The 27,918-nt window shown below is 34.2% G+C and overlaps 2 protein-coding genes across 3 annotated transcripts; one reads left to right on the forward strand and one right to left on the reverse strand.

Annotated features, from left to right (window-relative positions):
- Positions 1 to 824: 824 nt before the first annotated feature.
- LOC138329506 (NEDD8-conjugating enzyme Ubc12) lies at positions 825 to 9,936 on the reverse strand. Its single transcript, XM_069276540.1, has 5 exons — positions 9,729 to 9,936; positions 8,334 to 8,428; positions 7,539 to 7,681; positions 3,648 to 3,711; positions 825 to 2,662 (listed from the first exon to the last, which is right to left on the reverse strand). The coding sequence occupies exons 1-5, from the start codon at positions 9,835 to 9,837 to the stop codon at positions 2,522 to 2,524; spliced, it is 552 nt and encodes a 183-aa protein (XP_069132641.1). The 5' UTR covers positions 9,838 to 9,936; the 3' UTR covers positions 825 to 2,521.
- A 1,610-nt stretch (positions 9,937 to 11,546) lies between these two features.
- Positions 11,547 to 27,552, forward strand: LOC138329507 (xylosyl- and glucuronyltransferase LARGE1-like). Of its 2 annotated transcripts, none has more exons than XM_069276541.1 (20): positions 11,547 to 11,632; positions 15,169 to 15,254; positions 16,140 to 16,235; positions 16,602 to 16,713; positions 16,936 to 17,056; positions 18,064 to 18,235; positions 18,806 to 18,840; positions 19,506 to 19,601; positions 20,001 to 20,084; positions 21,316 to 21,393; positions 21,919 to 22,050; positions 22,320 to 22,445; positions 22,820 to 22,981; positions 23,259 to 23,567; positions 24,087 to 24,242; positions 24,516 to 24,622; positions 24,753 to 24,825; positions 25,370 to 25,494; positions 25,874 to 25,972; positions 26,848 to 27,552. In XM_069276541.1, exons 3-20 carry the CDS (start codon positions 16,142 to 16,144, stop codon positions 26,933 to 26,935), a joined length of 2,169 nt encoding a protein of 722 aa, XP_069132642.1. In that variant the 5' UTR covers positions 11,547 to 11,632; positions 15,169 to 15,254; positions 16,140 to 16,141; the 3' UTR covers positions 26,936 to 27,552. The 2 variants fall into 2 exon arrangements, with proteins under 2 accessions (XP_069132642.1, XP_069132643.1); XM_069276542.1 differs by lacking the exon at positions 20,001 to 20,084 and adding an exon at positions 20,940 to 21,023.
- The last annotated feature ends 366 nt before the right edge of the window (positions 27,553 to 27,918 follow it).

The raw sequence follows: 27,918 nt of genomic DNA on the forward strand, positions 1-27,918 counted from the left end.
GCGCCCCTCCCCCTTTTCGAACCTTTGATTTCAATTGCCCAGGCATAAATAAAGAACAAAACTACACAAAACTGTAAAGATTTGCAATAACTTCGTCTTTGTACCTCTTCATTTTTTTCAATTTTTTAAATGCCCTGGGTGCTTATTGGGTTGAATACAGTATCTGTAATGAAAAATCAGATAACATATAGCATTTTGTAAGTAAACAATATATTTAAATCCAACAAAAGCGTATCCTTTTGTATTGTAATCATTCCATACGCAAAATTATCTTATTGAAACGGACCGCATTGTATTATTGATTATTGGTAATTTCTTTCACTGTTGAAATGTCATGTAATACAGCTAAGTAGCGAAATGACATGATCACGAAATGTGCTAAAATTAGAATACCGCTTTGTTTGGTTATCTGACCCAAAGGGTCACTGAAGGATGTGCAAGGTTTAACCCCTTAACTCCCCAAGAATTTTTAGCAGAGTTCCCAAATTTCCGAAATTTTCTTTCAAAGTGATTTTTCACCCTTTTGCATCAACAATTTTGGTAATCAACCCATATATATAGGTATAATCAGTATCTCCATAGCTCCTGAAATAAGGGAGTTATGACGATTTATTCAACATCGACACGTTATTGGTGTAGTTTGGCGTAGTTGGGAGTTAAGAGCTGGAGTACCTGGGGATAACATCAACCTACCTGGGATTCAAACTTGAAACCCTGAGGTGAAGGACTAGTGATTCCTCTGGGAAATATATCAAAGGCATCATAACCATTTCCAGTTAATATCAATAAAGCATGCATAAAATAAAACCAAACAAATTCTCACAGTCATTTTCTCACAATATTTTAATGGCATTAATTATTTACTGTTTTATGTCTTATCAAACTTTGGATACAATGCATCTGTTGTAACTAACTGGTATAATAACTGTGGTAAAAAGAAGGAAAAAAATATAGGCTCATATATACATATATATATATATATGGCTATACAGTAGTTTCAGAATGTGAAAAGGAAATCTGTAGTACATGTAGGATGTTAATAAGGTCACCAGGAAGCTATGCAAGAGATTTGTGATCTGAAATTTGAAAAGCATCACAGAGTATTCAAAAATAATATTCATTTCTATTTATTTTGTTCTTGAATAGTGATTTAAGGTAAAAAGATATTTAGTATTGTATTTTCACTCTTACAATGTCAACATCAAGTTTCCCCATTGGTAACTTAATATCATTAAAAGCCTGTTCATCTTGCAATGCATATATTACATGTACAACAGATGAATTCCAGATTTAGACATTCAAATATTATTCTGATCACTCTTAATAACAAAAAATAATATTTTTACACTCTGTTTGCAGTCAACGGAAATAATTTTATGTCAAAAGCCAAATATTTCTTAAAGTACTGGTGTTGATACATTTACAATTATGCAAGATTCAAATGTTCAATACACCTGATGAAGGTATATGTATATAATCAGCTACTAGATGGCTAAGACAGGATTGTTTGTAGGACAGGTTTCAATAAATAAACAATTTACAAATAGACATTGACATGGAGTATATGTCACATATTGAAATCCAATAACTTTAATAACTTTCCAATTTTCATGTTTGAAAATGACGTTGGTCATGCCAAAAAAGGGGGGACCTTTGTTGGTAATATAATTTACCAGGTAAATATATACATTACCACTAAGACCTTTTGTTACCCTTACAGAAATACCTCTTACTCAACATTAGTTATCTAACAAAATAGTGGTGCAATATTGCTTGTTTGTATTGATCAATGTGATTGATTGCGTGGAGGCAAAGTAATCAGAAATATGTTAAAATACAGAATCGGAGACAAACAATTTTTGGTAAATCCTTATATTAGGATCCTCCTAAAAGAGGAGCCAAATGAATGAATATAGTGATACACCCAGTGTAATTCTCTGTAACCTGCAACATACGGTCAATATATTTCTGCAGCACACACCATCCAGAGGCACCTTACACAGGATGTCAACATAAGAGTGGATAAAAAACATACCCAAGGATCATAACTATGATCAAGTTATAAATACAGCTTATTTTATTGAACAAGCATGATATATATTTAACAAGCTATATCTATTTATCAAACATATGTCTGGCATAGGTGCGTACAGATATGTCACTCCACGCTCATATTCCCTATATGACGATGTACAGGTGTTAACTTTATCTTAAATACAATGAACACTACATGACATTTTGAAGACGTGTTCTTCCGTTTCGGATTAAGGTAGATAAGACCTGACTGCTCACAACAGTGTATATAGACACATGACCTTTATGTGACCTTTGGACACTGGATCTGCGGTCACACTCACACACACAGTCTGTTACAACCTGTACATGCAGATATCACACCCGTCGTAGCCTCCGAATGTCACACCACTTTCTAAGTCATGGCCATAGTACATAAAATGATGCATCGTGCGTCTGTCCATATGTCTATATATTTCTGATAATCCCAAGACCAACAAATCTGGCCTTATTTTAAACACCTATCAAAGTATACAGATCCTATATATCCACCACGCATTGACTTGGACACGTTCTGCTCAAACAGTCTACGGTTGTTCTGTAGGACCTCTGCAGCTTCTTTGTTTAAGGGATCTTCAGGATTGGGTTCCTGTAATGACACATCAAACTTATAACAAAGACTACATATTGTCTTAAAACATAATCTGTATCTGGCAAAGGTTAAGACAGGCACCACTTTTTCTGTCTAATCTATCTCTTTCCCTTTTCTGTCTTATCTATCTCCGTCCCAAGTTATTTTTGTGAGGATGATGTTTTTGCAGGAAATATGATTTTCTCATATAGTTAAATCTCTTTTTTTTTTCCAGAGGAAATAATTGGCAGTTATACAGTATTTTGAAGTAAGTAATCATGTTTAAAGTAAAGGTACCACTGCATAAAATATGCAGTTACACTTCAGGGCAACAAGAGTTTTACGGTACTTTTAATGTTTAGAGTGACCTCCCTTCTTGCTGAAGTATGGTTGTATTAGCTGGGGCAGACTATAGTATCCAAGAAACATTTGAGTTTATCCCCCCCCCCCTTTTTTTTTAAAAGACCATTTTTTTTTTAGACAATATGGTTGGTTTTTTTTACAAAACTGTTTGATAATGCATTGTTAAGTGTTTTTGGTCAGCAATAATTATCTACATGCATAGATATTTCAGAAATTCTAGCATTTTTTACAGATTTTTTTCTTTCAAATTCCAGTTTTCCAATTAAAAAAAAAATAACTTTCAAAATGGCATGGTGAGGTATGTTTTTTATTGCTTGTATGTTCAGAGGGTACCCTTAAGCAAATATTAATACCATTTTTTTTTTATTTACAATTTTTGGGGATATTGACTTTCAACCACACACTCAGAAGTAGGTCAGTCATATCAGTGTATTGTGTTAAATTCTGAAATACAACTGTTTTCTTTCTGCATTGTATCCGACATTACAGCAAAATTATAATTAGGAACTATGTTAAATACAAAAAGCTTCCAAAAAGTTAAAAGTAATTTTTCCAGTTTACACATTAGTTCTGACTTTATAATTAGCCAACATTTTCAATTGTTAAACACTTTGGTCTGAGCATGCATATATGAACTTACTAAAAACAGGTACTGTAATCCATAAACTATAGAGTTTACTGTTAAAACAGGTTTCCAATCCTCTCTGAAAGATAACAATACAAACAGTTTAAGAAAACTGAAGTATCACTGTGTATAGATAACAATATCTTCACAACTCCACATCAAGAGTCAGACTCACTTTAAATATTATGTTAATGCTACATAGATTTCACTTGATTAAGTTAACGTCTATTTATAGAGTTGATGTCAGACTCACCTTATCTTAGTAATATGTTGAGACTCACATTTCCCTCTAAGTCTATATTAGGAGACAGGCTCACATTAATATGTTGAGACACACATTCCCCTCCATCCTCGATATTCCAGGGGTTCCAATCACTTACGATCTCTACACCCCTGGACTATCTCATAGTAAAACTGGAGGCAACAGAGCAGAACAGGATATTTACTCATTTGATGTATATCAAAAGAGCTGTATAACAGTTCTCTGTGGTTGACTGTGTGGCTTTGATGTTAGGCGTCGCTCTCTCTGTAGTCTTCAAAGGAAATCTTTGCTAGCCTGTGATTGGTTAAATGTTTTCCGCTGAGCTGCCTTCAATTTCACTTTGAGATAGTCCAGGGGTGTAGAGATCGTAAGTGATAGGAACCCCTGGAGTATCGAGGATGATTCCCCTCTAGATCTATATTATAAGACAGACTCACCTTAATATGTTGAGACACACGTTTCCTTCTAGGTCTGTATTATGAGACAGATTCACCTTGATATGTATATTATAAGACAGACTCACCTTAATATGTTGAGACACACGTTTCCTTCTAGGTCTGTATTATGAGACAGATTCACCTTGATATGTATATTATAAGACAGACTCACCTTAATATGTTGAGACACACGTTTCCTTCTAGGTCTGTATTATGAGACAGATTCACCTTGATATGTATATTATAAGACAGACTCACCTTAATATGTTGAGACACACGTTTCCTTCTAGGTCTGTATTATGAGACAGATTCACCTTGATATGTATATTATAAGACAGACTCACCTTAATATGTTGAGACACACGTTTCCTTCTAGGTCTGTATTATGAGACAGATTCACCTTGATATGTATATATAAGACAGACTCACCTTAATATGTTGAGACACACGTTTCCTTCTAGGTCTGTATTATGAGACAGATTCACCTTGATATGTATATTATAAGACAGACTCACCTTAATATGTTGAGACACACGTTTCCTTCTAGGTCTGTATTATGAGACAGATTCACCTTGATATGTATATTATAAGACAGACTCACCTTAATATGTTGAGACACACGTTTCCTTCTAGGTCTGTATTATGAGACAGATTCACCTTGATATGTATATTATATAGACAGACTCACCTTAATATGTTGAGACACACGTTTCCTTCTAGGTCTGTATTATGAGACAGATTCACCTTGATATGTATATTATAAGACAGACTCACCTAATATGTTGAGACACACGTTTCCTTCTAGGTCTGTATTATGAGACAGATTCACCTTGATATGTATATTATAAGACAGACTCACCTTAATATGTTGAGACACACGTTTCCTTCTAGGTCTGTATTATGAGACAGATTCACCTTAATATGTATATTATGAGACAGATTCACCTAATATGATATTATGACAGATTCACCTTAATATGTATATTATGAGACAGATTCACCTTAATATGTATATTATGAGACAGATTCACCTTAATATGTATATTATGAGACAGATTCACCTTAATATGTATATTATGAGACAGATTCACCTTAATATGTATATTATGAGACAGATTCACCTTAATATGTATATTATGAGACAGACTCGCCTTAATACAGATTCACCTTGATATGTATATTATGAGACAGACTTACCTTAATACATTTCCTTCTAGATCTATATTAGTAGACAGTCTCACCTTAATATGTTGAGACACACGTTCCCCTCTAGGTCTATATTAGGAGACAGGCTAGGGCTGCCGCGATACGGCAGAAGCGTACCACGATATATTGCGATACACAACAACTGTATTGTGATATGTATTGCAATATTTTGACCTTAACATATGTGTTGTCTATTTTGTATATATTCCATAATAAAAACACCCTTTACATTATACAAACATACAGTGCTATGTTATGTAGTTTTATATCGATTTGAACCATGTTGTTGAGTAACAAAAATGTTCAAATGTGTTCTTGTTTTAAAAAAATATGAGTCTGTTTGTGAAAACGCTAGGCTAACTGCATGTTACAGACGATCGTAACCTAATAATGCAATAACTAAACATGATAGTGTCTGCAAATATTTACACTTTTGAACCTAAATGATGAACAAATTTACGTACAATTGTCCTGGCAAAATAAGCTTACGATCGTGATTAAACTTCAAAGGGCTGACCGGCTTGCAGTGTTGTTTTGACACGTGTAGGAAATTGAAAATGGCGGCGGACGATGAAGCCTGAAAAAGCTGGCAAAATCTCTGCAGCCATGTATTCACCGGGCCTTACATGTAAATGTGTTTAGAGAATTAGATATTCCGGTATTGCTGATTGATGGAGCGAATCAGCTTGATAATATTTCAGAAACTAGCCTAATGTCATATTGTTTATATTCAACGTCATGCAAATGTTTGAATCATTTGAACATTATACACGTTAGTTACAAACATTTGACCGACATCTGAATAGAATGAAAATGAAAGGGATACCCACATGGCTTCATATTATCGGAAAGGAAAACAAATACAACTTGCTGGTTTTGTTTTAATGACAGGACGTTTTAATTATATCAAATTAATGAAATTATGATACTAAGAAAATATATTGTAAAAAACCAGTACAGGTAAAATGTATCGCGGTACAATATTTTTTGGTGGTGTATTGCAATACCCCAATATACCGGTGAACCGCGGCAGCCCTAAGACAGGCTCACCTTAATATGTTGAGACATACCTTCCCTTCTAGGTCTATATTATGAGACAGGCTCACCTTAATATGTTCAGACACATATTCCCCTCTAGATCTATATCAGGAGACAGGCTCACCTTAATATGTTCAGACACATATTCCCTTCTAGGTCTATATTAGGAGACAGGCTCACCTTAATATGTTGAGACACACGTTCCCCTCAAGGTCTATATAATGAAAGGACTCACCTTAATATGTTGAGACACACGTTTCCGTCTAGGTTTATATTACGAGACAGACCCACCTTAATATGTTGAGACATACAAGTCCTTCCTGGTCTATATTAGGGGACAGGCTCACCTTAATATGTTGAGACACACGTTTCCTTCTAGATCTATATTATGAGACAGGCTCACCTTAATATGTTCAGACACATATTCCCCTCTAGGTCTATATTAGGGGACAGGCTCACCTTAATATGTTGAGACACACGTTTCCTTCTAGATCTATATCAGGAGACAGGCTCACCTTAATATGTTGAAACACACGTTTCCTTCTAGATCTATATCAGGAGACAGGCTCACCTTAATATGTTCAGACACATATTCCCTTCTAGGTCTATATTAGGAGACAGGCTCACCTTAATATTTTGAGATACACATTCCCCTCTAGGTCTATATTAGGAGACAGGCTCACCTTCATATGTTGAGACATACGTTCCCTTCTGGGTCTATATTAGGAGACAGACTCACCTTATTATGTTGAGACACATGTTTCCCTCAAGGTTTATATTATGAGACAGACTCATCTTAATATGTTGAGACATACAAGTCCTTCCTGGTCTATATTAGGAGACAGGCTCACCTTAATATGTTGAGACATACGTTTTCTTCTAGATCTATATTAGGCGACAGGCTAACCTTAATATGTTCAGACACACATTCCCTTCTAGGTCTATATTAGGAGACAGACTCACCTTAATATGTTGAGACACACGTTCCCTTCTAGGTCTATATTTGGATGGTAGACCATGGTCTCACACTTCACTTTAGGAGGATCATGGGGATAGCCTTGGCCAACTTTAAAACTAAACACAAATCGTCCAGCTCTATAAAATCCCTAAAACAGAAAACAAATATGATTATTATACATAAAAAAATCACACTTTAAACCAGAAGATGGAAGGGATTCCAAAATAATAGTAAATACTTGACAGTTATATATATTGTGCCAATTGTTATTATTATTGTGTATCTTCCCAAACATCCTTGGAAACACAGCTGTACATGTACAAGGATATACAAACTGGCAAATCTAGACTACATCATCCTCGATACTCCAGGGGTTCCGATCACTTATGATCCAAGTGATTGGATCCCCAGGAGTATTGAGGATGAGACTACATGTACATCTTTAAAGTACAGTATCCAGTCATATATATATGTGGCAGTAGCGATACAGATATCAATACTTCATTTTTTATAAAAATAAATATCTTTTTGACAACAGTTAAATGTCAATAGCCTTTTATTATAGACATCCGATGCGCCTAGTCTAGAGCTTCTCCTTACAAATCAGCAAATGTAAAGGGAGGTAACTCCCTGAGGTGGATAAATACACTATATAATACAACTATTTTTCAATTAATTTATTATCATTTACAGATATTAACATCAAACATAACTTAAAACAGTAATTAATATAATGTTCTTGAACAAATGCTTTCTAGCTATGTGTGAATGTACTCAAGTCGATTAAAATCCAATCTTACCTCATCTGGACAAATATTTAATTTAAAGTTTAAAAGATCATCTGGGTCCGGAAAATCTACTTGACATGTCTTTGGTAAATTCAATTCATTGATGTCTGAAATAAAATTTGAAGACAACTTACAATCGATATCAATATATGACCTTATTCACTATATTGAGTGACAAAGTCAATAAATCATGAACAATATGCATATGATAAGAAGTCAAAAATAACTACATGTATAAGATGTGAAACTATTTCCACCATATGATGTAAGGTGGGATAGAAGTGGACAAGAATATATCTACACACCTGTATCTGCTTTAATCTATTCAGCCAATATTTATTTTTTTCATTTAGTCACTCTAAACATGCAAGATATGCTGGGAACAATAATTCATTCAATATGAACATGTAATTATATAATTCTAGAGCTTGTACACTGTCTGCTTTAGAAAGTTTTTTTTTTATTTTGGTTTGATAGCATAAAGTCCTATACACAACTAGGGCCCAAGGGGAACCGAGGTATAGAATATAAGAGAGATTCCTTCAGTACTTTCTGAGAAATAGTGGTAACAAACTTCAATTATCAAAATCCAAGATGGCGGCCTGTCGGCCATCTTGTTCATCGTTCAGTTTCAAAATGCAATATGCACATCTAGGGCCCTATTTGTGATCATAGGGCCATAGGAAAATTAGATAACAGATATTCAATGTAATGACTAAGAGCCAACTTCCTTGACACAAATAAATCACATGTCACAGGTGTTTGTAATGATAAACCTCAATGAAAATTATAATCCAGAGTCAAGTTAAACATAAATGTTTTTATTGATCATGATCTAGGCTATGAATTATTATTATTTTCATTGATTTTATCGTTACAAACCCCTGTGTAAATTTCATTGACACTAGATTATTGTTACAGTAATTTCATTAAGTTTATCATTATGAACCTCTGTGCATGCATACATGGATAAAACTTGTCAAGTGTCAGCGTGTGTAAAATCACAGGAGCTTGACGTTCTGTCAAAAATATAAAGTATAAATAAATAAAAATATCCCTATTAATATAGTATATTTATGCCATATATTATTGATATCCCTATTAATATAGTATATTTATGCCATATATTATTGACAGAACGTCAAACTCTTGTGGTAAAATCAAAGGGGTATTTTGACCAGTTGGCAGTTCATTAAAGTTATCATACCACAATATTTAATTTCTAATTGACTGAAACGATCGATACAAAGCTGCCTATTCAACAACAGAAATTTTCATACACAATAAGTGTAATAAAGAACATTACAACATGGGTATGATAAGACAGAAGCAGTTTTCATCATGAAACCGGATAAGGAATTCTCATTTTGCGTTTCGGATACATCCGTGAAATCTAACTTTTGTCACCTTTTTGTATTCTTAGCTGGGCAGCAGACGCTTTCTTTTGACTTCCGGATTTCTCACTGACGTCTACGCCGTCTTTTTTCTGTTGTTTTAGTGAAAATAACTTAATCATTGTCAGTTTTTATACCAAGTCAAAATAAACACACACACACACACTTGCGATGTAATCCTTACAAATAATGAGTGTGTCTTTTCAGCCTGCTTGCCCTAAATGAGACCGGAAATACACCTAAAGTAAAATGTAATAACCATATCGAAAAACGTATTATTTATTCCGGATAAAAATATATTATATTTTTAAAAAAATGAGCACAGAAAAAAATGTTGAATTGTTATACTTACCTCTACTCTGCATTTCCTATCTTATTTTACGATTGATATTTATATTTTTTACTTGAGGGTAATTATATATGAGTTCATTGAAATTCTTTTTAGGGAGATAAAACACTTTAGTAAACTTACTGTTATGTTTGAAGGTTTCATGTATTCATCAACATGATGGCAATGACAATTTATCAACTCAGGATTTATTCAAGTCTAGCCAACCTACTTCAGGAATATCATGAAGAAGAAGAAAACATAATAATACTATTGACTATATAATATAAAAGAGCTGGTCACTTTCTGAAATTATTTTCCTGAATATCAACAGAAATCATTTTTTCTGAAGTAACTATTGTGCAAGAGATGTCACATCCTTATCATAATGGTGGTGATGATGGTGATGGTGGTGATAGTGATTGCAGTGGATGGTGATTGCGGTGGATGATGATGATGGTGATTATGATGATGGTGGTGGTGATGATGGTGATGGTTATTGCGGTGGATGGTGATTGCTATGGAAGATGATGATGGTGGTTTAACGTGCAGGTTGTGATGGTGATGGTGGTTGTGATGGTGATGGAGATGGTTGTGATGGTGATGGTGATGATGGTCATAATGGTGATGATTATGTTATGATGGTGGTGATGGTGGTGATGATGGTGGCCATGGCGGTGGTGATGATAGTAATGGTGATGAAGGTGGTGGTGCATTAGGCCTAATAAATAAATGTATGTGTGTGTAACGTCATTGTACCCAAATTGATACCAATACACACAGATTTCTTTTATATGACATTTGTTGCTTGGTGTGTTTCATTTTTTTCTGTTTTTTGTTTGTTTGTTTGTTTGTTTGTTTTGTTTTGAAGAAGAGCATGCAAACATGATGGTGGTGATGATGATGGTGATGATGGTGATTGTGGTGGATGATGATTGCGGTGGAAGATGATGATGGTGATGGAGATGGTTGTGGTGGTGGTGATGATAATGGTGATGGTGATGATGATGATGGTGGTTGTACGTGCAGGTACGTGATAGTTATGTTATGATGATGGTGGTTGTGATGGTGATGGAGATGATGGTTGTGGTGGTGATGGTGATGGTTATGTTATGATGGTGGTGTTGGTGGTGATGGCGGTGATGATAGAAATGGTGATGGTGGTGGTGGTGCAATAGGCCTAATGAATAAATGTATGAATGAAATTGTGTGTGTGTAACGTTATGTTTTTTTTTTTTTTTTTTTTTTTTTTTTTACTTATTATGCCATTGTACTTTATATTTTATCAACTCTTTAATCTTACTTGTCATACTATTTTGTTGATATATTATTTTGATTTTTTTTCTCTCGAAAAATATCGTTAAACGTCTCTTTATGTTATTGTGTACATATTTCTGACGCTGACGTGATCCTGGCCTACAATAAATTTACCGCAGTCTAGTTTCCTTTTTGTCTTTCACTTCCGGTTTTACATTTTATGACCTTTACTATCTCCTTTTACAGAAGATTTCCATTTTTTGTCAACATTGAGAATACAGTGGGCCCTAAACCATGCACGTTTTACAAGGACATACTTAGCTGTCTTGATGGTTTGTACTTACAACCTTTTTCTTACTAGCCCAACAAAATTACTTATTTCATATTGACCTTTAACTCGGCCGGGGTAGGACAGAGTAAGAATCTTTATCTTAGCGAGGCCGTAGAACCCGAACACACACACCCCCCCCCCAATTTTTAACTGTTGTCACTGATCTGCAGGGCCTAATATTGTGGCATCTTCATTAGAAACTGACTGGAACGACCAAGATAACGTCCTACCACCCATCCGTATTAGTCCTGCAAAAGATTTTGAATTAGGATATGTAAGCTTTCAGTTGCAGTGCATTATTAAACAGATTAAGCACAACACTGTTCTCATTTGAGAAAGAAAAACTAAATGCATTAGCTAATGCAAAAGGATTCAGCTGCACAATCAGATGTAGTGACGAGAACGACCCTATCTCACCAAAGTCTAGGCCGCGGGGAAAGGGAGGTGTAGCACTCCTCTGGAAGAAAGATCTAGATTCATACATCAAGGTACTTGAGGAAGGCAACCCACGTATGTGCACCATACAAATAACAACAACCAACAGAAATATCACAATAACCAATTCCTATCTTCCATGTCGAGGACGAGGATCAGGTGAGGAATGCTATGATGACTGGAGACATCAAGTGGAAACTATGCGCGAAGGGAGGTCATCCCAGAAGTATCTACACCATCACACTATGCGCTCTGCTTCTGTCCATAACGTCTTTGGGTCAGCACCGATGGACACCTTGGCCGTCAGGAAAGCAATTATCAAAGCAAAGCTGCTAGCCGGAGCATACAGTCTTCAAGCAAACAGGGCTAAGTATATCCACAATATTAAACCAGCATGTCTTCTGTGTCTAGCGAAAAGAGAAGATGTCAAACACTATGTTCTACAATGTCCTAACCTGGAACCGATCCGGTTCCCGTTCATCATCTCCATCCAGCGAATTGTCCGTGACAACACAGACAATATTAGTAGTTCCACACTTACGTGTGATCAGGATAAGCTTCTACAGACAATTCTTGATGTGACAAATCCCAACCTGCCATTGGCCATTCAGGACAAGGAAACCGCATCACCGCCTGTCTTGCAACATGTGCTACGGGCTGCATCTGAGACGATGTGTGCTGTTGGACATTAACACCTCAACATAAATCCAGTAATAGGAAGTGAATTAATGTGTTAAGTTACCCAGAGACAATTGTATATCAAATTAACCCCCAACCAGTCACATCGAGTATTACTGTAGATACTACTGTATTTAGAAAGCACTTATCTAATAGTTAAATTATATTATCAGTACACTGTATATATCCCAGCAACAGGAATAGGAAACTTCCTATAGCATAGCAACATCCCAGCTACCCCCAAGAGGGCACTAACAAACTAATAACAGTCGTCTCACACACGAGCTGTAAATAATGCCTTTCCTTGTATAGTTAGATAACATTGATGTCCATATACCACAGCCCTGTGGCTGGTTCTCCTAATAGAGGAGGGATCTACTACTACTACTACTACTACTGCATATGGATACTGTAACAATCCTGCATTCCAGTAAGTTTAACGGTTACTGTACTATTACCCATTTTAGTAATCAATACATGTAGGTTACCCAAATGCAGTATCTGTGAAAGAAAAATACATGAAGTCTTTTAAGCAAAGGCCTGTTCATGAAGCAAACTTTTGTGATAGAGATGTCTCGATAACATTAATCTATGTAAATCATCCAAATAGAGTTGGAAAACTGTCTCGTAAACAGGAAACAGAAACCACATCAAGATTCAGTGTTACGCAAGACAGTATGCAAATTCACACTATTGTGTGATTACAAATGATAATTTAATCCCTAACTGAATCAAACATTTATCTTCTGGAGCTCTATTTTCACACAGATCAATAATCGCTGACTTTGATTATCGGGTACGTTACTTGCAAAGAAAGCCATGATGTCATGTACCCGACTATTTTTGCATAATGTGGTATTGTGGTTGCTGTTTACAAAATGATGATGAGAAAGGATCTACTTGTATTTAACCCACAAATACAGTATTTATATTTGAAGATCAATTTTGCAATGCAATGTAAGTGGAGAAGTTTTTAGCCCTAAAATATTTACAAAACATTGCTGGCAACTTAATAACTGCGGAAATATTATTGTCATGAATGCTTTGGGTCACCTAAATGTTGAATGGACGATTGTGCCAATTATGACAATTTTTATGGACTCTTCTAAGAACAGTGTTTATTACTTCTAATGAAATTAATTTTGTCATTTATAAATTAATAAAAATAACTCAAAATTAATATTTTTCAACATCATATATATTTTTTCTTTTATCCAAGCTCGAAGTGTCTTACATTCAAATTAAAAGCAGAATTTACAAACCATTTTAAAAAGTTGCAATTATATTTTTTTTAAATGTAGGAAAAAAGTAAAAAAAACGGATATCAATATGTTACATCCCTGGTTATTTTCCTTTCTATCTCGTACCAGAATTAATCTATTTTTCATGGATAATACCAACAGAATAAAATGATATCTTTATATGACATGATTTATTTGTGAATCACCAAAGAAATGCTGTTTTGTGAGGTGCATGAAAGAATGAAAAGGTATGTTTGATGTACCGTTTTTGTCGTCAGATAGGTATGATTAAAGGACAAGGAGAGAGCTTAAAATACCTTCATTTAATCATCAGCATTCGATTTATGTATGTGGAGTATGATTAATTATCATGATTTCTTTTTATTTCTGTTTTTTTTTTTTTAAGTCCTGACTTATTGGGTGCGCTAAAAACAATACCTCTTGGATACATTTTGTCTTGAATCTTAACTTTTAGTAAAAGCTATTTTAATTTGCTTCAGAATTTTTCACCTGGCAACGGAGAATGATGTTGAGACACATTTTGTAGCCACAGTTGCATATTTTTGCATGAAGTGAAGTAGAAGTATTCTATGCTAAATATTGCTTTTCTTGTTATAAACTGAATGCCAGTAATTCAGCAAGGCCATGATTCTAATATGAAAATGGTATCTAACAGATCAGTAAGTCAATACACACAATAAGCAATAAGAACAAAACAAATAACATATAAAAAAATACGTTCAATCGCTAGGTCAGGGGAGATAACTCTTTCCCTGTTAGAAATCCTTAATTTATTTACCTGGCATCTAAACCACATTCCTTACAATTATATATATTTTTATTTGGTTACAGACTAAGAGTTAAAAAAATAAAACAAACAAAAGAATGGATTAACTGCTCTCAGATTAACTTTGCCTAAAATGATATAAATTTTTACATTGCACCATTCTAACATTACTTAGTACATTATAATCAAAATTGGACATAATTAATTGTCTCAATTTTGGTGAAAGTCATAAACTAAATCACCTCCATTGCTTGTTATGGGCTAAAAACAGAACATATAGGTAAAACTGATTGAACAGTGACATTTTCACTAAATTTCCCTGATGGCTATACAATGTAGTCAATAAATAACACCTGAATTGAAGATCAGATATTTTCTTATTTCTTATAATTTCAGAAAATGGACAGATAGGATGCTCATTCAAATCCACAAATTTTGGATCATGTATAACTGAATAGTGTTGGTCTGGGAAGGAAGAACAGGTAACATATATGTAGTTAGTTTACAAATTGCTTCTTTTTTTCAGACATATACTAAATTCGTATGGAAAAAATGTCTATAGAGGAATCCTGAAAATGAAATACTCTCCCCTGTGTTTATGTCAAAGTGAATGACTATTGTATATATGATTAATAACTGAATGTGATATAAATCTACACCAAACTTTCCTTTTGATTAATCTAAAAGAATGCTGTAATTTTGATTGTTGAATAACACATGGAGCAATTGATGCATACATCTCGGCATCTAGGCACCATTATGACGTCACTAATGTTGACTTAGTAACATCAACTGATCACTGTCAAAATGGCTGTTCTCTTGTGCATTAAATTGCCGTTGATAAATGGTTTTCCTGGTCTAGCTTAAACAATATTAAAGCAGAGACCCTAAAATGAGTTGATAATGTAAATATAAGCATTAAGCTATCTTCCTATGGCATCCATGGTCTACGTAGATGCAAGAGCTTTGCAGACAATCAACTCATAATACGCTAGCGCACATAATGAGATTGTCTGCAAAGCTCTGGCATTTATAAAGACCATAGATGCCATAGGAAGATATAGTGTAATGCTAAACAAATGGTCAACTTCAACAAAATTTGTCCTTTGTATAAAGATCACTTGGTTTTAAAAACATTTTTCCTGGTCCCTTAGATGGTCTTTATATGGACAGGTTTGACTGACTGGAAATATCAAACATAATATCTTCAGGTGATTGTGTTACCAATGATTATACCTGTTCTTTGGGCACTTAATTAAAATATTTCACGTGATATATGTATTTAATTGTCTTTGGACATGAGCTCTATTGTTCCTTCAGTCTAATTGTAGACAAAGGTTCAGTTTGATGTTATTAATCTTTTGCAGGGATGATCCGGGTGAAGAGAAGGAACTTGATCCTACTTGTGGTGGTAGGAGCTTTCCCCACAGGGCTCCTGGTCTATCTAGCGTTCTCATCAGATGGTAGGTATTTAATCTTGCATATTATAGAGTTGCCTCCCTTGCAGGTAGGTATCCACTGTGACATCATTGTTTTGTGAGCAAAACTCATGTTGTTTTCTCTGAAAAAGATGGTGTAATGCTGGCAAATGCATGACAGCACAATCAATACCTTCCCACAGGGACAGGAAACTATGTATTTGTAAATACAAAATACATTTTCTTGGCCTAAATCTGGTAGATATTGTATTTCAATACTGTTTACTTGTTTCTCATTTTAATCAGTAATTGCTTGTTACATTGTTTCTTTTGAGAATATAAGGCCAATAATGTAATGTATTAATTTCGTAAGCGAGGATATTTAATGGATGCATTTGTTTACTTTCTCAGATATGTTACCATCACAGATGAATACACTGGACATACATCAGGTAGAGTCAAGGTTTGCCCAGATGTTACGGGAGCTTGACAAGGAAAACAAAGCAGTTAACAAAGAACTCAGGTATAATGGAATGGACAAAAGTGTAGCTTATTAGCTACAACCATTAAGACGCTTCAATTAAACAGGGTCTTTTAGTTATACATTGAAATGTTAGTTAACAAAGTTTCTCTGTAATTGATTATGTACATCTAATCAAAATAAGCATAAGAAGGAAAAATTTTAATTAAGACTAGGGATAAAACATATTGTAAACATCTAACAAAATTATTTGATATAATTTAGTCGGACGAGGAGTCAACTTCTGAGTCTCCAGATGAGTATGGCAGCCCAGAACGACAGCGGGACGAATAACAATACTCGAGTGCGATGTAAAAACCCTCAGCCTGAGATACCAAAGTGTGAGGTAAGGTGTTATTGTCTCCCATTGTTAATCAACCTACCTTATACATTCTGCTGTAGGACAATAGATATGTTTTATACAAGCTGTTTGGTTTAGCCAGAGAAGCCAGATAAAACCCCAACCTTTGGTAAGTACCTGGAAACTGGCTCGTGTGGATTTTAAACTCACAACTCAGAGTTAGAAATTTAGCTACTTATCTTTGGCACCCTGACCACTTGGCCAACATGTCATTATACTATTCCCTCTCGTCATATTACAGAGTTAGCTCCCTTGCAAATATGTTTCCATTGTGACATCATTATTTTTTGAACGAAACTCATGCTGTTTTCTCTGAAAAATATGACGTTACATTCAAAAACTTGCGATGTCAAAATCAATACCTTCACACAAAAGCAGATAACTTGTCATATACAAATACAAAGTAGCGTAATTGCAGCCATTTTCTTATTCTTAATTGAAGTTTTTGACTAAATCGCAATTTCTGAGTGTCTTTTGTATGTTCTAGATTATCGCAAATACAGAGTAGCGTAAATGCAGCCATTCTCTTATTCTTAATTGAAGTTTTTGACTAAATCGCAATTTCTGAGTGTCTTTTGTATGTTCTAGATTATCGCAAATACAGAATAGCGTAAATGCAGCCATTTTCTTATTCTTAATTGAAGTTTTTGACTAAATCGCAATTTCTGAGTGTCTTTTGTATGTTCTAGATTATTGCAAATACAGAGTAGCGTAATTGCAGCCATTTTCTTATTCTTAATTGAAGTTTTTGACTAAATCGCAATTTCTGAGTGTCTTTTGTATGTTCTAGATTATCGCAAATACAGAGTAGCGTAAATGCAGCCATTCTCTTATTCTTAATTGAAGTTTTTGACTAAATCGCAATTTCTGAGTGTCTTTTGTATGTTCTAGATTATCGCAAATACAGAATAGCGTAATTGCAGCCATTTTCTTATTCTTAATTGAAGTTTTTGACTTGATTGCAATTTCTGAGTGTCCTCTGTATGTTCCAGGTTATCCATGTTGCTATTGTCTGTGCCAAAAATAACGCCACACGACAGGTGGTGACGTTGATCAAAAGTATCCTGTTTTACCGTAAAAATCCTCTCCATTTCCACTTCATCTCAGACAACACAGCCCAACTTATCTTGCTCTATCTGTTTGAGACATGGAACGTAGCTGAAGGTAAGAGGATCTTTATTGATAGAACATTTACAAGTCTTAGATAAATTGCATGATTGTTTCTGGAGAGTCATGTATTAAATTCCTATATTATGTTTGTTCTGCAACTCATTTAGATGGAGACAATGGAGCTACACTGGTACCAGTGTGACTGTCCATCTGTCTGAAGGTTGAATTTGTTATTTGAATACAATATTTCCAAAATATTTTGCTTAGAAGAATGTCAAGATATTGAATTCTGTTCCTGTTTAAATCATTCTATTTTAATCATAGGATATGCAGAAATTATGATCAATGTTTAACTACTGTATATATCATAATCTAGATAAGAAATTGATGCACAAGTTTTCCAATATGTTTTTAAAAAAGTGAAAAAGTATATGTTACAGACGATTAATGGTTATTTGTGAATATGTTTTAAAGGTTTCCTAAAGAAAATAAAAAATGTCTTGCTTTTGATACATAGACTTGTCAGCTATATTTTAAATTCTTATGTTTTTATGTGAATTGATACAGCTAAGTTAGAGGTTAGATTCTTATAAATATAAAAAAAAAATTGTCTTTGTTTTTTAGTTGAAGTGAGTTTCTATCCTGCCAGCAGTATAGAGGTATGTTACCAAGGCATTAATCAAATGGTTCTTTTCATCCAATTTAGATTTGACAAAATGATTGAAGAAAGAAAAATAATAACTCACAAGTCCCATATTTACCTGTATTGATTTTATTACCTATCTATGTTACTTTATAACATGAAATATTCACAGTTATTTTCTTTTCATGGTTTGAAGCTAAGCCTTCAGAGTATTTTGATGGGAGAACTGTGGTTGTCCTGTGGAATAGTGACTCCAATAATGTATAAACCTAATGTTGTTGTTCTTATATTTACGTTTCCATAGCAACCACAAAATTTGGAAAGTTTCTATACAACATTATTCCATATTTGTATATTACAGAGTTATCTACTCTTGTGGGTAGGTATTGATTGTGACATCATGTGTTTCAGAGTGTAGTGTCTTGCTCTTCAGAGTAAAAGACGTGAGTTGCGCTCACATAATAATGACATCACAATGGATACCTACCCAGAAGGGAGGTAACTTTATATCTGTAATATGCAAAGACGGAATACATACTGTATAGCTGTTAAAGGAAATCATTTCAGCCTGTCTCATTCCATTCTGTTGATGTACACCCTGTTAGTAGAGACTCTCTATACCTGACTTTTTTTTATAATATACTGAAGACGTCTTCCTGAACAGTAAAGTTAAATTTCCAGAATGACATATCGTGGGTCCAGAACAAGCATTACTCTGGTGTTTATGGTCTGATGAAGCTCACACTTCCTAAAACTTTACCTCAAAGTCTACAAAAGGTATGTCCTGTATATTAATGTCCTATTTATGTTTATCTTAGACTTCGCTGTCCTTTCAAAACCTTAGGCACACTTAACGTAATGCTGTTCAAAGACTTTGAAGTTAAGGTGAAGGGCTATGATATGATTTTCAGAATTTGTACAGTATTTTTTCAGTATTGTTCTTTATACAAATTTGTATGGGATCCAACCTAATATTTAGAAAGATTATCTTGTGTTCGTCTTATACGCAGAAATAAAATTGTAGAAGGAGTTAGAAATGCAGCAGAACTCTATTAATACGAAATACAATGTCTTTGAAGCTCAGAATGTAAAAGTATCCAACTTTTGTAAAAGTTCATGTGGTAACATGTGGTAAAGTATCTTTGGTCTGAGGTTCAAAGTTATTCCTGTTTTAAGGTGATCGTTCTGGACACAGATGTTACGTTTGCTACAGATATAGCAGAGCTGTGGAAAATATTTCAGGTGTTGAAAGGCAAAAAGGTATTTATAAAGAGCTTATCATTAGTTAAAACTCTTAAAATAATGACTAAATGTTTACTTTATTCCTTACATTACCTGAAGATAATTCATGATTCTTGTTCATTACTTAATTTGATTATACAACAAAGATTATGCTGTCATACATGCCATACCTCCCGGCGTGAGACAAAACCTCCCGTATTTTAAAGCCTTTTATTGTCTCCCAGCAGGAGAGTCTAAATTCCCGATTTCTATAAACCCCTCCGTTTTAATTTCGTTGCCACATTTGTGTACATGCTAGGTTAATTTTAGCACGAGAGTAACCACTCCCTGACCCCCTCACCAACACCCAAGTGGCCCTAATTAGCAGCCTTGGGCTATTTCCACCTTGGCTTGATGTGTCACGCTTCCTAAACGTCTGTTACCATCAAAGTCTACAAAAGGTATCGGCCGCCTCCAATATGCCTTTTAAATTTAGACTTCGCTGTCCTTTCAACAAAACTTAGGCACACTTACAACTGTAATGCTGTTCTCAAGTTTTGAATGTTAAATAGGTGATAGGGCTATGATTTGATGGATTTCAGAATTTTTCAATCATTTTCAGTTTTGGGTAATTGTTCTTTATCCGGATTTGTATGGGATCCAATTTCCTAATATTTAGAAAGATTTTTTTTAGAATTTCTGTGTCTTATTTTTAGAAAAAAAAAAATTGTAGAAGGAATTAAAAAATGCAGTAGCAGAACTTGATTAATACGAAATTGAAATGTCTTTTTTTCTCTCTCAGAATGTAAAAGTATCCAACTTTTGTAAAAGTTCATGTGGTAACATGTGGTAAAGTATCTTTGGTCTGAGGTTCAAAGTTATTCCTGTTTTTAGGTGATCGTTCTGGACACAGATGTTACGTTTGCTACAGACATAGCAGAGCTGTGGAAAATATTTCAGGTGTTGAAAGGCAAAAAGGTATTTATAAAGAGCTTATCATTAGTTAAAACTCTTAAAATAATGATTAAATGTTTATTCCTTACATTACCTGAAGATAATTCATGATTCTTGTTCATTATTTAATTTGATTATACAACAAAGATTATGCTGTTTTAATTTGAACATAAAATTACATATTAAGCATTATTAGATGATGTTAACAAGTTCCAAGAATACCTTATATTAATTTCATGGATAATGCACTTTTTAAATATTTTAAGTCAATAACTGTTGTTGAGATTAAGAGATAAAACTTATTTCTTCATTTTAGGCTATAGGTTTAGTAGAGAACCAGAGTGATTGGTATCTAGGAAAGTTGTGGAGAAACCACCGCCCCTGGCCAGCTCTGGTAACTATAACTGATTCTTATTAAAATATCAGTTTACTGTAGACAACCTTATTTTCGCCAGATACAGTACTTTTTTTTGCAAAATTTCACAAGAGAGCTCAAATGCATATTCAAATATATGTTTCGCAAATTATTCATAAACCATATATATGAATACAATGTCATTAAGAGCACTTAATCGCGAATTTATGTACATTGTTTTTACAAATATGTTAATGATAACTAAGACACAAATGGTTGTATACAGGTATATGAAAACAGTTTACATTAGATAGGGGTGGTATTTCAAGGAAAATCAACAGCTTATAATATAAAAGCTTGATTAAATTAAAGATATCATTGGGACTTTGTTTAAGTAATAGTGTAATATTTTATTGTCATAAGATAATAAAAATGAGAATTTGTTGCTATCTGTTTTAAACTTACCAATATTAAGTTAAAAAAAAGACAACTGGCAGTGTATGTATTATAGAAACAAGGATCTGTGAAAATTTTACTTTTAAATGTGTATATTATATGTAACAGGGTCGTGGTTTTAACACTGGAGTAATTCTATTGGACCTTAACATCCTCCGACAGCTGGACTGGATGAGTTTGTGGCGGTCAGTAGCTGAGAAGGAACTGATGACCATGCATTACACATCTCTGGCTGACCAGGTATATAAACAATGGTTTCAGCTTCTTGTTATCTGAAAGGTGAACAACTTTGAAAATGGATAAAAAAAAAGAGTGAACTCTAACTTTTCATTTACCCTTCCATTACTGTAAATAATGCTCTGAAATATACAATCTATTATATCTGTAATGACAATGCATAAACAAGGGAAGATCACTTAAAAGTGATCTTGCTATTAGTATAGTTATTGAGAGTTACTTATCGCTCTCACATATATACATCTTTGAATTTTAACTCCTTGTTTTACTAGGACATTTTTAACGCCGTGCTTAAAGAGAACCAGTACCTTCTATATCACTTACCCTGTCAGTGGAACGTCCAGCTCAGTGACAATACTCGCAGTGAAGAGTGCTACACAGATATTTCTGATCTTAAGGTTAGTCACACAAATCAATTAAATATTCTGCTGGGGCCTTGTGGAACCAGATTAACATCGTTGTTCAGCTATCTTTCCATTCTTTCACCTATCATTTTGTCTTGGCTCTGTCACTGACACTACTGGTTAAATTTATCGTTGAGTTACAGGCTATGTAGGTGAAGCATTGTGTCATGTACCAAATTCAGTTATTGTGACATATGCCATAATTTGGGATATTTTTGCATCAGGAAACTTTGGCTATACTTACATTAAAATGCTGTTGTGGGTCTTGAAGTTTTGTTAAGTATTGATGTTAGTAATGAAATGTGTTTCAATTTGTAGTATTAGTAGAAATCCATGTAATGATAATAACTGCATTTTCATTATTTTAGGTTATTCACTGGAACTCTCCCAAGAAATTAAAAGTGAAGAACAAAAATGTGGAATTTTTCCGTAATCTTTACCTAACATTCCAAGAGTATGATGCTAACTTGCTCCGGAATCGATTGTTTGGGTGTGGAACGACTAGTGCCGTTAACCCAATGCAGGAACATGTATTTATGTTTGTTACAAAATATTTAGAGTTCTCAGAGATAAGGGAATGTTTTCGCAGTTAAATCTGTTAAACATAAGAATCTTGAAATGAAAAAACACTCATAAGATCAAACATTTAGAAGATTACGATTTCATACTTTTCCTCTGAAGGATAAGATAATAATGACAAGACAAGAGAGATAACTCATTCATCTAAAGTTTTCACAATGTACCAGTAAATAATGAAATTGTAGATATTATTGTCTCTTACAAAAAATTTAATATCTCACTTCCCAGCTGAACCAGATCAGCGAAGATGATGAGTGTTACGACTTCAGTCGAGAGCGTGTCATGGTTCATCGCACACACCTGTACTACATCGATTACGAATACGAGCCCGTGGAGAATGATGTGACGTTGGTAACACAGCTGAGCATGGACCGGCTACAGATGCTGGAGACGATATGTAAACACTGGGAGGGGCCCATCAGTCTGGCACTGTACATATCTGACGCTGAGGCGCAGCAGTTTCTCAGATACGCACAGGGCTCAGAGATCTTGATGAAGAGGAAAAACATAGGCTACCATGTTGTGTTCAGGGATGGGGTAGGTTGGTCAACAACATGCTTATCCGACACAAAACTGTTTTAATTGTTTAAAATTATTGTTCAGATATGCATAATACTATCTGGAAATCTTAAGTCTCTTGTCGCTTTTGCTTAATATTAAATTAAAGAAATGTAGATGAATAATGCCTGTTTATGTCTTCACTGTGAAATGAGAGGCACATCCACCATCTCTTTGTCGTCCTCACATCTTGTCACCTCAGGTTCCATCACAATTTTATACAGAGATAGGATTTAACATTTCTAGTATGATTTGTGGGAATCGTCATGGAGATAACCTTTGCACTAACATTCTACACAATAATTGGTTGTTCTCGGTTTACAAAAGTTAATATATCCCCAATTAATGTATATATATGTAGCATAGTATTGTCACAAACATTTCTCACAATTATAATGTAACTACATGTCTTTGTGAAGGTAGGTCACTGGAAATGCTAGCTACTAGTTGTCATCATGCTATTTGAAGATAATAAGCCAAGACTTTTTTCCTCTGTAGCAATACTACCCTGTAAACTACCTGCGAAATGTTGCCTTGAAGCAAGTGCGCACGCCGTTTGTGTTTCTCTCGGATATAGACTTCCTTCCTGTACATAATCTGTACGAAAACCTCAAAAAGACAGCAGAAACAATGGATTTGGCTAACACTAAAAAGGTAAAACCGGAAAAGGTATCAATTCATCTGCGACTCATAAAATTTTACTGGTAGTTTACCGTCATTGTTCATTACAACTTCTGATAATAATTGTCATTTTCATAATCAAATACATGTATATGGGATATCTATGGTTATTAAATAGGATATCTGTGGTTATTATATGGGATATCTATGGATATTATATGGGATATCTATGGTTGTTATATGGGATATCTATGGGTATGTATTTAATGCTCACTTAGTTTCACACTTTAAAATATTGTTTTTCAGGCACTTATAGTTCCTGCGTTTGAGACGCCACGGTACAGAATTGAATTCCCCAAGTCCAAGGCTGAACTCCTATCCAGTCTAGATATGGGTGATCTCTATACATTTAGGTAAGTGCTACCTTCCAATAAGCTGGTAATACCAATGATGTCTTTTCTGTAAAACAATACTATACAGATAACTTCATTATCAAAGATTTGCGGCCATGATATCTTTATGAGTTTTGTTTATCTGTTACAGGTTTCATGTGTGGCCTAAAGGTCATCATCCAACTAACTACGCCAAATGGAGAACAGCCACCACACCCTACACAGTAAGTACCCAGTCACCATCACACACCTCCACAAACACACACACAGTAAGTACCCAGTCACCATCACACACACACACATGCACACCCGCACGCATGCACACCCGCACGCATGCACGCACGCACGCACGAAATATGTTTTTTCTTCCATTTTCTTGTATGGTATGAACTCCTATTTCCAAAAATCTATATGAGAAAAAAGTTTAATACAAGAAAATTTTGACTTCTCAGAGGTGTACATCCTTAAGTAAGCTGATGGGAGACAGCCAAATATTGAGTCTTATGTGTTATTTTAAGGAAAAGCAGAAGTCATATTCTAAATTTAGTTATATACTAATTGTTTTGAAACTCATACAAGTATAGGTCAAAAACTCTGGTTCATACAAAGTAATTTTACGATTGGTTCTGACCCTTCATACCTTGAATAATCCAATAACTCACAGGTTTACTAAGGTCTCAAAGTTTTCAAGTTCAGGTTTGACTAAATGTATGTAATAGATAATGACTTTATACACATTTGGAGTACATGTATTTTTTTTAATTTTAGGTAAGCTGGGAGGCTGATTTTGAGCCGTATATAGTTGTTAGAAAGGATATACCGATGTTTGACCAGAGATTTGTGGGGTTTGGATGGAATAAAGTTTCCCATACTATGGAGCTGGACCTTCTAGGGTAAGTGGTTTGTTTAAATGATGGGATAACAAAAGAAAATACTTTAAAGGACTAATATATATGTGTAATCAGATCTTTTATTAGATATGGTCCGATTATCCACCATTCTCATTGGCTGATACTCTAACATGTGAAGAGCAATATTTTGCATATCGACTCTGTGTTTTCATTTTTAGAAACACAGAGTCAATATTCCTATTGTGATGTCACAACCGAGCCGATATTGCGATTATGACGTCACAATACCCGAATGGTTAGTTCTTCGGGAAGATGTAGTCGAGCCATTCTCCATGTATTTCAATTATATGTAGCATGAAACAAAAATAGTTAATAAATATGGTTACCTTTATAAAATTGTTTTTTCACCTGTCCATCTTAGATATGAGTTTGTTGTGCTGCCCAGTGCCTTTATCATCCACATGCCACACGCACCAAGCTTTGACATAGCCAAGTTTAGGTCCAGTTCCTTATACAGACAGTAAGTATACAGATCAGGATTTCTTCTGAAAAGTTATTGCTTATACATATATGTTATACTGTAAAGCATTTTGTTTACAAGAGATACAAGAGAGCTTAAACCTGAATTTGAATGTTTCACAAATAATTTTACAGATCTGAAAGTAATTACACAATGTAAATCTAATTTACAGATTACGATTTTGTGTATTCCCAAACATTTATGAAGACAAAAAATATAATACATCTGTATCCACAATGGTTTACAGTATAGCAAGTAATTTTTGTGGGGATCATATTAGCATGATTTCTGGGATCATTTAAATATATCATTATAATTCAATTTTGCTTGTAACGAGCATTTTCATTGGCTTAAAAATTTACTTTATCAGCCCATAAAGGAAAAAATGGCGTCGGCGTTTGTAACGTTGCTTCTGATTGGCTGAGATGACGGCGTAATGATTTCATAGACAAAAGAGTCCCAAAATGAATTTCAAATATTGAAGAGATTATCTTTAGTAAATTGAATTATAAGGATTAATTTGAATAGATTTTTTATGTTATGGAGATATAACACAAAATTCTGCGTGTACTCTCATCATAAACCGCTTCGCGGTTTATTTAGAGTACACTCAGATTTTTGTGTTATATCTCCATAACATAAAAAATCTATTCAAGTTAATGCTTAAATCTAGTAATTAAAACTTGAGATGCAAAATATTATGTTCTCAGTGAATCATTCATGGCTTTAAGCATGAACTAAATTTAAGTTTAAATTTAATTTTCTCATATAGAATTTTTTTTTTCAAAGTTATCAGCTCCGAAAATACCTGTCATTTGTCTGTTTATGATGTTGCTGAAATTTTATTTCTAATTTGTTTATTTAAAATTTTACAGCTGTTTAAAAGTTCTAAAAAGGGAATTCCATCGAGATCTGTCACGCAAGCACGGTCTGAAGGCGCTCAAGTACCTCACAGCAGACTGAAAGGAAATTCCATCGAGATCTGTCACGCAAGCATGGTCTGAAGGCGCTCAAGTACCTCACAGCAGACTGAAAGGAAGATATTACTGCCAAATACCACTGACAACCAAATACATTAATATATCTACAACTTACTTCCTGCTGGTGTCCAAAATATCCTTTATACAAGCTTAGCCAAATATCTTATGGTAAATATTCAAGCTTTAAAAGGTGCTGAAAATTTAGATTAATAATTTCATCTTTATTTTAACAAAGACGCTAAACTATGGATGCATAATTATTGCATTTGCTTTCTATTCGAAGCATTAGGCATTTATTCTTAAGTTAAGAGAGTTTGGATAGCTTGCAAGATTGAATTACAGAGTCCTTCAAGTTTGAGAGAGCCAAAATAATGATATGTGCTCTGGACCCAATTTTGTAACTTTTATTACATATTATGAACATGAGAAGACAAAAACAAACAGAATTTAGAGTTTTGTACAAAGGACACAAATTATCAAAGTTGTACTGGTGCTGATTATTCATTATTGATATGAAAATTATTTTAAAGTCACGTGATTATGTAAGTGTCACATGATTTGATCACATGTTAACATGATGTCACATGGTTATGTAAGTGTCACATGTCACATGATTAAATCACATGGTTATGTAAGTGTCACATGATTAAATCACATGTTTAAATGATGTCAAATGATAATATATGTAGGTGTCACATGATTAAATCACAAGTTAAAATGATGTCGCATGATTATGTTAGTGTCACATGATTAAATCACATGTTAACATAATGTCACTTGATTATGTAGGTGTCACATGATTAGATCACATGTTAACATGATGTTACATGATTATGTTAGTGTACAATTCACATGATATTTAATCACATGTTAACATGATGTCACATGATTATGTTAGTGTCACATGATTAAATCACATGTTAACATGATGTCACATGATTATGTAGGTGTCACATGATTAGATCA

Source organism: Argopecten irradians, chromosome 8 (genome assembly GCF_041381155.1).
Source record: "Argopecten irradians isolate NY chromosome 8, Ai_NY, whole genome shotgun sequence".
Taxonomy (NCBI): Eukaryota; Metazoa; Mollusca; class Bivalvia; order Pectinida; family Pectinidae; genus Argopecten; species Argopecten irradians.

Excerpts from the sequence above, each read along its gene's own strand:
- LOC138329506 (XM_069276540.1), bottom strand. The coding sequence starts at position 9,837 with ATGATTAAGTTATTTTCACTAAAACAACAGAAAAAAGACGGCGTAGAC. Across the intron at positions 8,429-9,728 it reads CCAGCTAAGAATACAAAAAG|ACATCAATGAATTGAATTTA; the intron begins GTGACAAAAGTT and ends ATTTTATTTCAG. Across the intron at positions 3,712-7,538 it reads GTGTGTCTCAACATATTAAG|AGAGGATTGGAAACCTGTTT; the intron begins GTGAGTCTGTCT and ends GTTATCTTTCAG.
- LOC138329507 (XM_069276541.1), top strand. The coding sequence starts at position 16,142 with ATGATCCGGGTGAAGAGAAGGAACTTGATCCTACTTGTGGTGGTAGGA. Across the intron at positions 20,085-21,315 it reads AGGTGTTGAAAGGCAAAAAG|GCTATAGGTTTAGTAGAGAA; the intron begins GTATTTATAAAG and ends TCTTCATTTTAG. Across the intron at positions 21,394-21,918 it reads ACCGCCCCTGGCCAGCTCTG|GGTCGTGGTTTTAACACTGG; the intron begins GTAACTATAACT and ends TATATGTAACAG.